The 13178-nt window shown below is 46.7% G+C and overlaps 1 protein-coding gene across 2 annotated transcripts in view; it reads right to left on the bottom strand.

Moving 5' to 3' along the window:
• Positions 1-3994, bottom strand: part of EIF2A (eukaryotic translation initiation factor 2A) — a 62328-nt gene extending 58334 nt beyond the window's left edge. Inside the window, exon 1 of one of the 2 annotated variants that reach the window (XM_040349154.1) lies at positions 3937-3994. In XM_040349154.1, the coding sequence (XP_040205088.1) occupies positions 3937-3979 (43 nt within the window). In that variant the 5' untranslated portion in view covers positions 3980-3994. The other variant, XM_040349155.1, reaches the window with a different exon arrangement.
• Positions 3995-13178: the final 9184 nt, after the last annotated feature.

Here is a 13178-nt window from a genome sequence, read left to right as displayed (position 1 = left end):
GTTAATAAAACATTACGGAGGTTTCCCCCTTCTCCATTCTATCCAACGTGGTTTTTGTCCCGGCATGGCTCCAATAAGGAAACTAGCAGGGTCTGCATCCCTTTAGGAGTATCTACCTAAAAAATGAAATATCTAGGGCGTTCTGTACACCAATGGTTCTCAACCTCAGTCCTCAAGTACCCCCAACAGGCAAGGTTTTTGTAATTTCTCTTAGATAAAATAGCTGTCAAAAATACCGAACCATTGACTCTGATTTAAAGCACCTGTTCAAGTTAAAGTGGTTGTATACTCTATTTTTACCTACAGGTAAGCCTATAATAAGGTTTAGGAGATATTCACCTTGCTGATGTCAGCGGCACATGCGCTCTGAAGGTCTGGCGGATGCTGCCAGACCTTGCCGGAAAGAACACTCCCGCATGCATGTATGGCCACTCACAGCGCCAGAGCCGCGAACCCAGAAGACACACTGAGGGGAAAATGTCAGCTTCCTCGGCGGTGACCGGGATCCCATGCCGACACCTCGATCGAAGGTAAGTATTTCATAAAAAGCCAATAATGAGCTCATTACACCTTTGCCTTACAGGTTTTTTTTTTTTGTGCGGGTATACAACCGCTTTAAAAGGACAACCTGCAAACATGGCCTGTTGGAGGTACAGTGTACAGAACACCTCCAGGTAGCTTTTGAATTGCATTTTACAGAGAATTGCAGCGCTGCAGACTAAAAAAGGACTTGCGTCAGTCAAGTCAGCATATATTATTAGCACTAAATAATCACTGTATTTGTGTCATGTCAGTTACTCAGTTCCCCCCTGCGTCAGATTGCCCCGCCACACTATTGTGGCCCCATTATACGTCACGGATCGGCACTATTACTAGTATAATTTATTTATTTTTTTTAAATAAATAATTCCAAAAAATATATATATATCTCATAGTTTGACAGTATAAAACTTTTACACAAACCAATCAACATACACTTAGGCCCCTTTCAGACGTACGGACGAACGGTCCGTTTATTACAAGTCCGTTTACGGACTTGTAATGTATCCCTATGGGATTGCAGACGTTAGCGGATGATGCATCCGCTAACGTCCGCAAAGATCCACTTTTGTGGACGGAAGAAAACCCTATTTTCCTTCCGTCCGGCGGAACGGATTGGATGAATACGGACACACGGTCCGTATTCATCCGATTCCCCATAGGGGAGAGCGGAGGAGAGACAGGGCGTGTCTGCACTGTGTGCGGGGACCGCCCTGTCCGCCGACAGCTCAGCGGGGATCCCTTACGGATCCGCTCCGTGTGAAAGAGGCCTTATTGGGATTTTTTTCCCTTTAACCAAGACATGTAGCAGAATACATTGTAGCCAAAATGTATGACAAAATTAGGCTCTTTACCACGTGATCAGCTGTGACCAATCACAGCGTGTAACCAGAAGTGCTGGTAAACAGCTTTCCTCTGTACGTGCTGACAGGAGAGACGATCAGTGGCTCTCCTGTGAGGGGGGGGGGGGGGGGGAGAGGTCTGCGCTGATAATTAGTGCAATGATTATCAGCTCAGCCCCCATCAGAGGTGCCCACCACATCTGCCAATCCTTGCCCATCAGCTGCCAGTCAGTGCTCAAAGTGCCAATCAGCGATGACTGTCAGTAGCTCATATTCAGTGCCATATATTAGTGCCCATCAATTCTACATATTAGTGCTTTTTTTTTTTTTTTTTTTAAATGTCAGTATTTTTTTAGTTTGTTTAGCAAAAAATAAAAACCTTAGTGGAGATCAAATGCCACCAAAAGAAAGCTCTATTTGTGGGAAGAAAATTATAAAAAAATTTGATTTAGTACAGTGTTGCATGGCCGCGTAATTGTCAAAGTGGGACAGCACCGAAAGCTGAAAATTGTCCTGGGAAGGAAGGGGGGGGGGGGGGGGGGGAAGTGCCCGGTATTGAAGTGGTTAAAGGATAAGTCCATCCACCCCAACACTAAAATCGCTACATCTACAACCTGTCTAGCCCTATAAAGAAGAAATCAGTATACATATGTTTTTTGAAGCCGATCCGTTCCCAGGTCTCCAGCGGCAAAAGCTCTGCAGAGGACACAGCCGACAACGGCTGTGAAATGAATGGGAAGTGACACCACCCATAGACTTTCTATGGGGCTTCCTTCCGTTGTCTGCTGCCTCCTCTGCACACTCCTACACAGTGAAGCCGCAGTTGACAGCTCAGCGTGTGATCAGCTTCAAAAAAGGTATGTATACCGAATTCTTCTTTACAGGGCTAGACAGGATAGGGTTAGATTGTGGATGTCTGTAGTTGTAGAGATTTTAGGGTGCACCTATCCTTTAAAGAGGAGTTCCATCCGTTTTTTCGTTTATTAAAAGTCAGCCGCTACAAACTTTTAATAAACAGACACTTACCTGTTCCACGGTCCAGCGAGGCGGGCGCCCAGAGCCCCACTTCTCTCTGCGGAGCCGTCATAGCAACTGTCGGTACCCAGCCGCGACAGCTTACGGCTTCGCGGCCGAGTCACGCTGCGCTATTGGCCAGGCAATCTTCTGGAACCTGTGACGTGTCCCAGAAGATCGCTGGCAGGGACGGGCCACCCAGGGCGAGAGGAGTCGCCTAGGCGGCCGAGAAGAGAAAGCAGGAAGTGGGACAGGAAGTCTCACTCAAAACAAGGTACCCCCCCGCCAAAAATTGTGGCATGTCAGGGGGCAAGGAGTGCTTAAAGCGGAAGTTCCACTTTTGGGTGGAAATACGCTTTAAAGCGAGAGTTCACCCGAAAAAAAAAAATTTTAACCTTAGATTCATGCTCATTTTGTCAAGGGGAATCTGGCATTTTTTTTTAAATCAAAGCCGTACTTACCGTTTTAGAGAGCGATCTTCTCCGCCGCTTCCGGGTATGGGCGTTCCTATTAGATTGACAGGCTTCCGACGGTCGCATACATCGCGTCACGAGTAGTCGGTGCGGCTCTATATGGCGCCTGTGCACCGACGTTCGGCTACTTTCGGAAAATCGTGACGCGATAGATGCGACCGTCGGAAGCCTGTCAATCAAATAGGAACGCCCAGTCCCGCAGCCCATACCCGGAAGCGGCGGAGAAGATCGCTCTCTAAAACGGTAAGTACTGCTTCGATTTTAAAAAAAACTACCCGATGACCATCAATCTAAGGTTAAAAATTAACTTTTCGGGTGACCCTCCACTTTAATCACCACTTTTTGCTAGAAAAAAAAAAAACTACCAAAAATTTTGAAAAAAAAAAAAAGTTTGTTAGGAAATGTTGTAAATAAGTACATTTTCTTCTTCATTGGTGTGTGCTAGCACTAATATGTAGCACTGACTGGCACTGATCAGAATCACTGCTGGGCACGGTTGGGGCGGCACTGATGATCTGTACAGCTCTACCCTGTGAGAAAATGCCGCTCATCAGCTCTCCTCATCTCACGCTGTCAGTGTGACACATGTATGTACACATGTATGTAACCACAAATTGCTCTAGATGTGAAGGGGTTTAAAATAATAATAATAATAAAAATAAATAATGAAACATGTCATGGTCAGAGGCACACATTTGTGGGGCTGATCCCTAATAAATAGTAAGAGAATGATGTGTAATGAGTCGAGCTTTCCATGGGTCATCCTACATCCTGTAGCCACACATGCTTTGCTCTCAGCAGTGCTGTCAGTGCACATCCCTACAACACGTGTCCTATGTGAGCTCCCATGTGAGGTCCTAGGAGTGGATAAACACCACACCGACAACACAGCCCGCTATTAGAGCGCTCATTGCTGCCAACACGACCACCTTCCCAGGTGTCCACTATAACTCCCTAATACAGAGGACACAGACCTGCCAGCAGCGGTATGGGAGGCGCCATGTTGAGCCGGAAAGGGACCGCTGACGTCGGACAGACGAGGAGGAGCTACAACTAGCTACACGTACCCCTTACAGCCACATCACTGGTCAACGTATGGAGCAGACACATCCGCTAGTGAGCTCTGGTATCCATCCGCCGAGAGAGGCGGGGCCTGCGGTAGAAGACACGTGTGATGTCATCCTGTCACAGTGGCAGAGTTTTGCATGTTACAGGGAAACTCTTCACTTCTTTGATTGGCAGAGGAGAGTGTTTGCTGATTCAGTCTTAATAATAATATGCTACATACTGCATCACAAGCTATGTCAAAACTGGAGCAGCTTTAAATGGCAACCCATCACCTTCTATCTTCATTCCTTGGATAGTTTTTTATTTTTTTCTATGTAATAGATTTTTCTGTGTGTTTGAATACCTAAATCAGGGGTCTGAAACTGGCTGTTGTGAAACTACAAGTCCCAAGAGACATTGCAAGGCTGACAGTTACAAGCATGACTCCCACAGGCAGAGGCATGATGGGACTTGTAGTTTCACAAAAGCTGGAGGGCCGCCAGTTTGAGACCACTGACCTAAATGGAATAAATGCCACTCTCCTCACCAGCCGAAAGTAACCTCAGCCTACATATCTCTACTAAACCAGAAATTAATTGCGCTAAGATTTAAAAGTTTACTATTCTTCAGTTATAAATGAACACAGGGACAATAGGTACCCATTGCTTACTGTGTTCATTCAAGAAATAAAGGGGCCATTGAATATGACATGTTTACTGCCCCCCCTCCCCATTCTGACACCCAGTAGCACTGCAGGGGGGTCAGAGCTGCAGGAAGGGAGGGTCTGACTATGGAGGGGGAGTCATCAGAAAAGCAGGGGGACACAATTATAACCTGCTCCTGTTGGGTAGGCGCTATTTGTAAATTTAAGTTATCTGAGCTGTAGTTTAGATCGGAATGATTATGTCAAATTATTGGTTTCTGTTCCAGTTCAGCTGCGTTGCACATTTTCCACTTGACTGTAGGTGTCGCTGTCACCATGGGACAAGGTTGGAAATGCAGCGGGTTGGGTGTATTGAGTATTCTTTTCCCAGAAGCAGCCCAGTGGCCGTGGTCTTCGCCGCTGTGCATTCTGGGAGAGGGTACTTAAAGGACAGACACCATTCTGGCGGGGTCTTCCGATCCTGGCCCTTCTGGCCTCAGGGATGTGTTAGCAGTTCTTCGGCCTCTGGGCCTGTTGGCCTGAGGGTCATTTACTGAGAGTAGGCCCAGGAGTTTCTGGAGCCTACTGGTCCAGGGGTGGTCCTGTGCTCTCTTGCCTGCGGGAAGAAGCCAGACAATTGGGGACTCAATTGGAGGACGCATCCTGGCCAATCTACCTCACAGTGCTGCCGGCTGGCTGAAAGATCCTGGTACTGTGTAGCTGTATCTTTGGAACTTTGCAAAGTGTGTGAGTGGTTACACGGTCCTGTGGCAGAGGACTGTGTAACGACTCGACTGCACTCATCAGGTCTGTGGCAGAGGACTGTGTAAAGACTCGACTGCACTCATCAGGTCTGTGGCAGAGACTTTTGAACGAGCTTCATGCCACCAGCATGGAAATGGTCTGTCCTCTGGATCCAAGAACGTACCCGTGATCCACAAAGCAAGGTATCTGAATCTCCCCTAACCCTCCATCCCTCTGTCTGAGTTTGTTGGAAGAAAAGAGACTATTGCCGCGTACACACGATCGGTTCGTCTGATGAAAACGGTCTGATGGACCGTTTTCATCAGACGAACCAATCGAGTGTAGGCCCCATCGTTTTTTTATCCATCGGTGAAAAAACGTAGAACTTGTTTTAAAATGATCTGATGGGTAAAAAACCGATAGAAAAAAACGATCGTCTGTGGGCACTTCCATCGGTTAAAAATCCACGGATGCTCAGAATCAAGTCGACGCATGCTCGGAAGCATTGAACTTCATTTTTCTCAGCACGTCGTTGTGTTTTACATCACCGCGTTGGACACAATCGTTTTTTTAACCGATCATGTGTAGGCAAGACTGATGAAAGTCAGCTTCATTGGATATCTGATGAAAAAATCCATCAGTCCGTTTTCATCGGATGAACCGATCGTGTGTACAGGGCATAAGTGTTGGTGCAGACATTTGTGAATAACTCTTTAAGGAGGACCCCTAAGACGAACCTAGTGAACGGTGAGGTAACGGCAGGCCCAAATTTAAACCAGCGGCCCCGCCGGGGGTATTGCTACATAACCCACCTGTTTATTTTTTTGCCAACTGTATCTTGTTGGGGAGATTTCCGTTCACTTCCTGTCCCAAAACCAAAACAGGAAGTGAGAGGAAATCCCTGCAAATTAAGGGAATCCTTTGGAGACCCCCAGGTCATCAGAACTAGTGTCCCCATTGGAATATTTTCCCTCTATTACTTTTCAGGAGACAACCAAAAATGTGGGATTTTCCTTTACTTTCACTTTCAATGGTAATGGTAAACAGGACAAATAGAGAGGGCGAATCTCCCTAAGGCCCCTTTCACACTGGGCGGATCAGTAATGATATGCAAGTAAAACCGGTATCATTCCATCCCCAAGATCCAGAGAGAGAGAGAGAGTCCCCCTTCAAGAACGAGACGAGGCTGCGTTTGAAGGGTCAAACAAGACTGTTTTAATGGGACATTTCACCTAGCTTATATGTGCTTACAACTGTTACAGGAACAATGACAATCTCCGCCCCCCCTTCACACAGATACTTTGAAATAATGACATCTCCTTGAATCAATCAGTCTCTAGACGTTTCGGCACCGAGATCCACTTAACATGACCTGGCCAGGCACATTCCTTTCTCAATAGAATTCAATTAACCTTTAGAACAATACACACTCACAGATGATCACGTTAGCATACACCTGGCAGGAGGCTGTTAACTGGTAATACACAACAGAGAGTCAATTAGAATTTAGCAGTGAAAGAGCTCCTTCTACAATTAACCCTTTGAGCTCAGAATATAATGTGGTAAATCCAATTGTAACAAGTCATGCAGTTCTTTGTAGGCAGAATAGTTCATAGGTCCGTTACAACAGCTATTTGGAGATAAGCAAGATTCTATATCTTAGGCTACTTTCACACTGAGGCGCTTTACAGGTGCTATAGCGCTAAAAATACCGCCTGCAAAGTGTCTGTAAAGCGCTTCTCCTCTCACTCCAGTGTGAAAGCATGAGGGCTGTCACACTTGAGTGGTGCACTGACAGGGCACTAAAAAAAAGTCATGCAAGCAGCATCCTTGAGGCTCTTTAGGAGTTTTGATTCTCCAGAACAGAAGAAAACATTTGCTCTGATTCCCGAAGGAAAAACAGGTCTAAACCTGCTTTCTCCCCTTATCCCTGGGTAGACGGTTGGGAAACCCCCCCCCAAGCCTGGTAAAAGTCTGAATCCAAACCTGTAATCCTCTCTTATAATCTAGAGGATTAAGGGACTTTCGGTTACCTCTGCCCTTTGTTTGACAAACCAGATCAACCTTCCTCCAGCCCCTAGTCTGCCGTCACTGCAACCTTTTGGTAGGAGCAAACAGTGCCCCCTTTTTGATTTATCTTTATTGAACGACCACTTTTTCTAGGTCAGTTGAACATCCGATTTAAAATTAGATTTGTTTTGGAAACCGCAAAAAGGGGCTCTTACCCTGAGAATTATTCCTCTGGGAAAAAAACACTTCTCTCTGAGAAATGTGCCGGGACTTCCCATGGGGTAGCACTGACCCTAAAAAGGAATTCCGCACAAAAAACAGAGAAAACAGAGCGCAAAAGCACATAAGTACAAACTTTTACTGAATGTGATACATACAAATACCACCGGCCCTTATGGCCATCATCCATAGGCATAGCATTAAGAGACTGGGAGGCACTTGAGGGTTACACTGGAACTGGATGCAGCCGCTGGGTCAGCTTGAGCGGGAGCTCCATCTGTAGGGATGTCCTCAGTTTTCCATAGGAAAATCCCCCACTGCCAAGGTTGGTGAGGGATACTATAATGAAGTTCCGACCTTGTAATGCAGCGCCACTAGGCCAAAAACTTGCACTGTACTGGAGACTGGTCCCCCAGTCAGCACATCAAAAGGAAATCCGGCCTCCAGGAGTACGTCACGCCACTCCTGGTTCCGTCTTGCCACGTCACCGGAAGTGCATCATCTGATGCCATTTTGGTTCACCTGATCAGGGCCGCCATCAGGGGGGTACAGGCATTACACCTATAAGGGGCCCGATGGTCCCCAGGGGCCCGGCTGGCCCCCTTCCCCTCTTTTTTATTTATTTTTTAATTTTTTGCATTACATCTGTAAGAGGCCCGATGGTCCCCAGGGCCCCTTACAGGCCTGGCTGGCCCCCCTCCCGTTTTATTTTTTTTATTTAGCTTTTTTTTTTGCATTACACCTGTAAGGTGCCCGATGGTCCCCAGGCACTGCCCCCCCCCCCTCGCTTCAGAAGAGAAGAGATTACACTTGTTTTTTTTAGGTTAGCACCCCCCCTTCCATGTTCTCTGCTCCAGGGGGGCCCTGCCTAAAGCTGTGGCCCAAAATTTGTGATGGCTGCCCTGCACCTGATGCAGAGAGCGGAATTTTAGGATGCAGCTCCAGGCCTGAAAGATACTAGGAAGTGCCTCTTAAAATAATAAGACAAGTAATCCACCAACACAAATGTGAACCCTTTAGGCAAAGAAAATACAGCAGCCACAACCAGCCTGAGTATTTAACCAAAAAAGGGATTCTTCCAACCACAGCTACCAAACCTATAGAAAAAAAAACATTTTGGTGTGTACTCCTGGTGGGTCTGGAAACACAAAACAACTGAGGGTCAGAGGAAGGGGAGGGCCTTTAAAATCATGTCTGATTTGTGTTTCCTGTAGAGGGCGGAGCCAATCCTCTCTCCAAGTAGCTGTCCTGGAAGATGAAGGGGGAAATATCAGCTTTTTCCCACTCTCCCCTCTCCCTATAGAGCTGCCAGAACACATTAGTGATGTAGTAGCTGGGGAGGGGAACCATGGAGGAGGGCGCAGACATGCGGGACACCCGAAGAGCCTAGTAGCACCTCCAACTCTGGAAGAGAGTGAAAATTCCATTCAATAACCGCATTAATGGTAGGTATAATACATGTATTTTGAATTGGGATACATGTACTATGTCTATTTAAATCTAAACTTTAGGGAAAAGGGGTATTTAATATATTGATATTCATCTATACTGTATTCAACCAGGATCACTGCAGGTGATCACTGGCTGTGTGAACAGTCAATAACCGCTTTGGTCGCCAACAGCCTATCATTGAAGTGCATGAACTCTGTGGCTGCAGGTTTCCACACACAGCTGTCAATTCCAGCCGTGGGAATCGGCAAATTATTTCCGCTGGGATTTGCAGTGTGGCATGCAGCCCAAAATTGCAATTTTAGTACAAAGCATTGCAAAATAAAGAATTAAAGAATTTTTAATAAAAAAAAAAGATTCTAACTAAAACAAGCCATTGTTAATTATAGAAAAACAATAGAAATAATAATTAGAAATATGAAAATAAAAGCCAAGGGAAGAAGGCAATTAGGGGAGATGATCAGAGTTTGAATTAAGTATTAGTAAAAGTTAAATATGATTTTTTTTTTGGGTTGCTTTAATTGACATCATAACCAGATCATCATAGAACAAGGAAAGTATCAAAAGGATCGTAAAGCAGTATTAAGATCAAAACCAAAAATGTATTTTCTTGATCATACATCACGAGACACAGAGCCTTAATTACTTCATGGGTTATGTAGTCATCACAGGTGATTGGATACTGGCAAACCCAGTTCCTCCCCTATATAACCCCTCCCAAATAGAGAGTACCTCAGTTTTTTCACCAGTGTTATGGTGGTTGGTCACGTTCAACATGTGCTAAGAAGAAAAATGCTCTTTTTGATGGTCTGGCTGCGGAGACCTAGGAGCTATAACCGGATCCATTCCTCGGGCTCATATTAAAAGGCCTAAGATGGTTGGTACCCTGGCCTCATGTAAGAAGAAACTAGGTTTGCCTGTAATGTCTCTCTGCAGAGGTCTGGGCTCTGGGATCCAGACTTTGGTGTACTAATACATCTGTGGCACGAAAAGTTTCTGGCAAAGTTTTCTACAGGTCAAGGTATGAGTTTTTTTCCTAATAAAACCCTTGGTAAACTTAAAGGTTGGCACAACTTGCCCGCCGTGATGGGTGAAAGCTGGAACTACTGTTAGTAGCTTTCCTGCGGCGTGGATCAGGTAAAAAGAAGATAATTTTATGTATTATCTTCTCTGGAGTAGGATGTCTTTCCTGGTTCTCACCGCTGGAGGGAGTAAGTGCAAACCTGGTGTTTTCTTACATAGCCTTCCAGGAATACATGCTCAATGAAGTTGGTCAAATATATTACCACTCACCTCCTTCCGCTACAGGCTCTGCCACAATACGCATACAGGGGTCCACAAGATGCCCCCCAGTAAACGCTCCCCCCTCTTCCTCGTCTCCTGGGCGCCACCAGGACAGCGGCACGTGCGCTCGCGCATGCACTTTTTCTGTCTGAGCCTTCTGTAAGCGGCATGGACACAGAGCTGTGGGCTTTAAGCATCCCTGTGGATTGAACCAGGCAAACCTAAGACTCCTACTCGGCATCCGGTTGTGCAGTTAGCTGATATTTGTGTGTATTGTAAGACTATAGCACAACAGTGATTGCATTTATATTTGTGGATAGTACCTTTGCTTTGCAGTAAGGACTATGTCCCAGAGAAGAGGGTATCGGGCGAGTACAAAAGTCACCAGAAAATCCCAGCGTACGGCTAAGGATTCTGAACTGGCCTGCAGTTACCACCCCCCCCCCTGTCAGCCTAATAGCAGCCTCACAGGATGAGCCCCTGTCTGGTTCTGAAGCTTCTCCTATGGAAGCTCCTGTATACGTCACTGAGGATGCTTTAAAAGTTGCTTTGGATGGCTTGGAAGGAAGGATTGCTAGTATTGTTGCAACCTTCTTGAGAGATAGCAGAAAATGGGGTAGATCCCCTTCATCTGCTCTGGCTCTTATTTCAGATGAGCCTTCTGAGGTTGAAAAATCCCTCTCTGGAGATGAGGATCATGTGCAGTCTGAGGACTCAGAGGATGAGAGGTTTCCTGCGACTTCCCAGCCGCTAAAGATGCAGGTGCAATATTATGCAGAGATAGTGCATGCCACTTACAAATTGCCTCCTGTTGAAGCTTCTAGACCCTCTGTTTCCTCTTTGGGATCCCGGAAATCCCCACAGGCTGCATGTGCCTTTCCAGTTCACCCCTTGCTGCATAAACTAATGTATGATGACTGGGTTCACCCTGACAAACAGTTTTCTCCTCCTAAGCAGTTTTCCCTCCTTTATCCTATGGAAGAAGATTTCACCAAGAAATGGGGGGGTACCTGCTATTGATGCAGCTATTTCAAACACAAACCTGACCTGTCCTTTAGACAACGCGCAGGGTTTTAAGGATCCAACTAATAAAAAGCTGGAGTCCCTATTAAAAGCCTCCTCTGCCATGGCTAGGGCTGTGGTACAACCTGCAGTTACAGCCATTGGTGTATGTCAGTTCCTCAAAAAACAAATGAAGCAGATGATTAACCTCCTCCCTACAGAGGAGATGGAGGTTTATGAGGACCTTCCTAAAGCCTTGTGCTTTGCGATTGATGCGATTATGGACTGTTCAACAAGCATCTCGCTTGAATCTCCTGCAGGTACACATGCGCAGGTCCCTTTGGTTAAAACATTGAGAGTCCGAGGCTTCCTGCAAGAAATACTTGGCAGCGTTCCCCTTTGAGGGAGAACGCCTGTTTTAAGGATGACCTGGATAAATACATCCAAAAGATTACGGGAGGCAAGTCTACTCTATTGCCGGTTAAGAAAAAGAGTAAGCGTCCCTCATTTAAACATACTCTTTCTCCAGCCCCTGGAAACTCAGTCTCCAGGCAGTGGCGATGGCCTCCCCAGTCTAGGGGAAAGGCACAGGTCCAAGCCCAAGGGCAGAAAAGAACTTGGGGTTCACAGTCTACACAGACCCCCAAAACTTCCCTATGAAGGGATGCCAAGTGGGGGGAAGGCTGCTGCATTTTGCAAACGCCTGGCGGAATGAGGTTCAGGACAAGTGGGTCATCACCACAGTGTCCTCAGGCTACAATTTAGAGTTCAGAGAACTTCCGCCACCCCGTTTTCTGAGATCAAGAGTTGCCAAAGAATCAGAAGAAAGAAGGCCTTTACTGTTGGCCTTGAAACACCTGTTGTCCCAAGGGGTAATCATAGAGTTGGCCCCAGAGAATCAGGGGTCAGGATTCTATTAAACCTGTTTACGGTTCCAAAACCAAACAGGGATGTCAGACCTATCCTAGATCTGAAAAGTCTGAATCAGTTTCTGAACATTTGCTCCTTCCGTATGGAGTCTGTCGGTTCAGTTGTTTCCACCCTTCAGGGGAGGAGAATTCCTGGCATCAATAGACATCAAAAGATGTGTAGCTCCCCTTTACTTTCAGTATGGGCACTACGCTAAAGTTAGTGGGGAATGGGAGAGTTACCTTGCTCCCATTCACTATTTGTTTAAATTTTGGGACTTCTGTCATTCCAGAAATGTCCACTGGGTCAGTCTGTGGTCCAGGGATGCAATGTCATCCCTGGCCAGCAGTTGGCGCCAGAGGGTTTCTGGCAGAGTAAGTTTCTCCAGCAGCCAATCAGAGGAGTTTTTCCCTTGCGGGGCGTGCTGGAGAGGAGTATATCTGTGACAGGTGTCATGTGTTCTAAAATCTTTGCGGGGGTCCCCGTTCCAGGTGCGGCATCCACCTTCAGGGTGCGCGCATCCATAGACCCCGCTGGCGTGGCCCACCTGGCCATAATTGCAAACTACTTGGGACCTCATCCGGAGGTACCAGGGGACCCCAGCGACTGGCTGGGTTTCCGGTTCTATTGAAAGGATCTCAGGCTGGGTGCCGTTCGATTGGGGAGTCGGTTTGAGGAGGACCCGGAGGCAGGTCGTCCAACAGAGCCTGAACAAACCAATTGGGGATCCGGTGACCAGAGTACTGACAGATATGTTTGCTGTCATCTGGTGACCGATGCAGAAATCTACTGGGATTCGCTCCGTCTATCTATCTAGCTCAGTTATTGTAATTGGCCTGTGGCAGAGGCCCGAGCCGGGTCTGTGAGAGAGGCCTGTTCCTCCCAGAAATCCTAAGTGACATCTCGGCTGCCAGTGCCGGTAAAAAAGGGTCTGTCCGGGGGCACTTTACCCACTCAGTTGGAGTGGCGACGAGTTACAAATTGGTACTACGCAGAGCAGTA

Source organism: Rana temporaria, chromosome 4, assembly GCF_905171775.1.
Source record: "Rana temporaria chromosome 4, aRanTem1.1, whole genome shotgun sequence".
Classification (NCBI taxonomy): domain Eukaryota; kingdom Metazoa; phylum Chordata; class Amphibia; order Anura; family Ranidae; genus Rana; species Rana temporaria.
The sequence above is the reverse complement of the archived record's forward strand: the minus strand, read 5'-3'. Positions and strand labels throughout refer to the sequence as shown.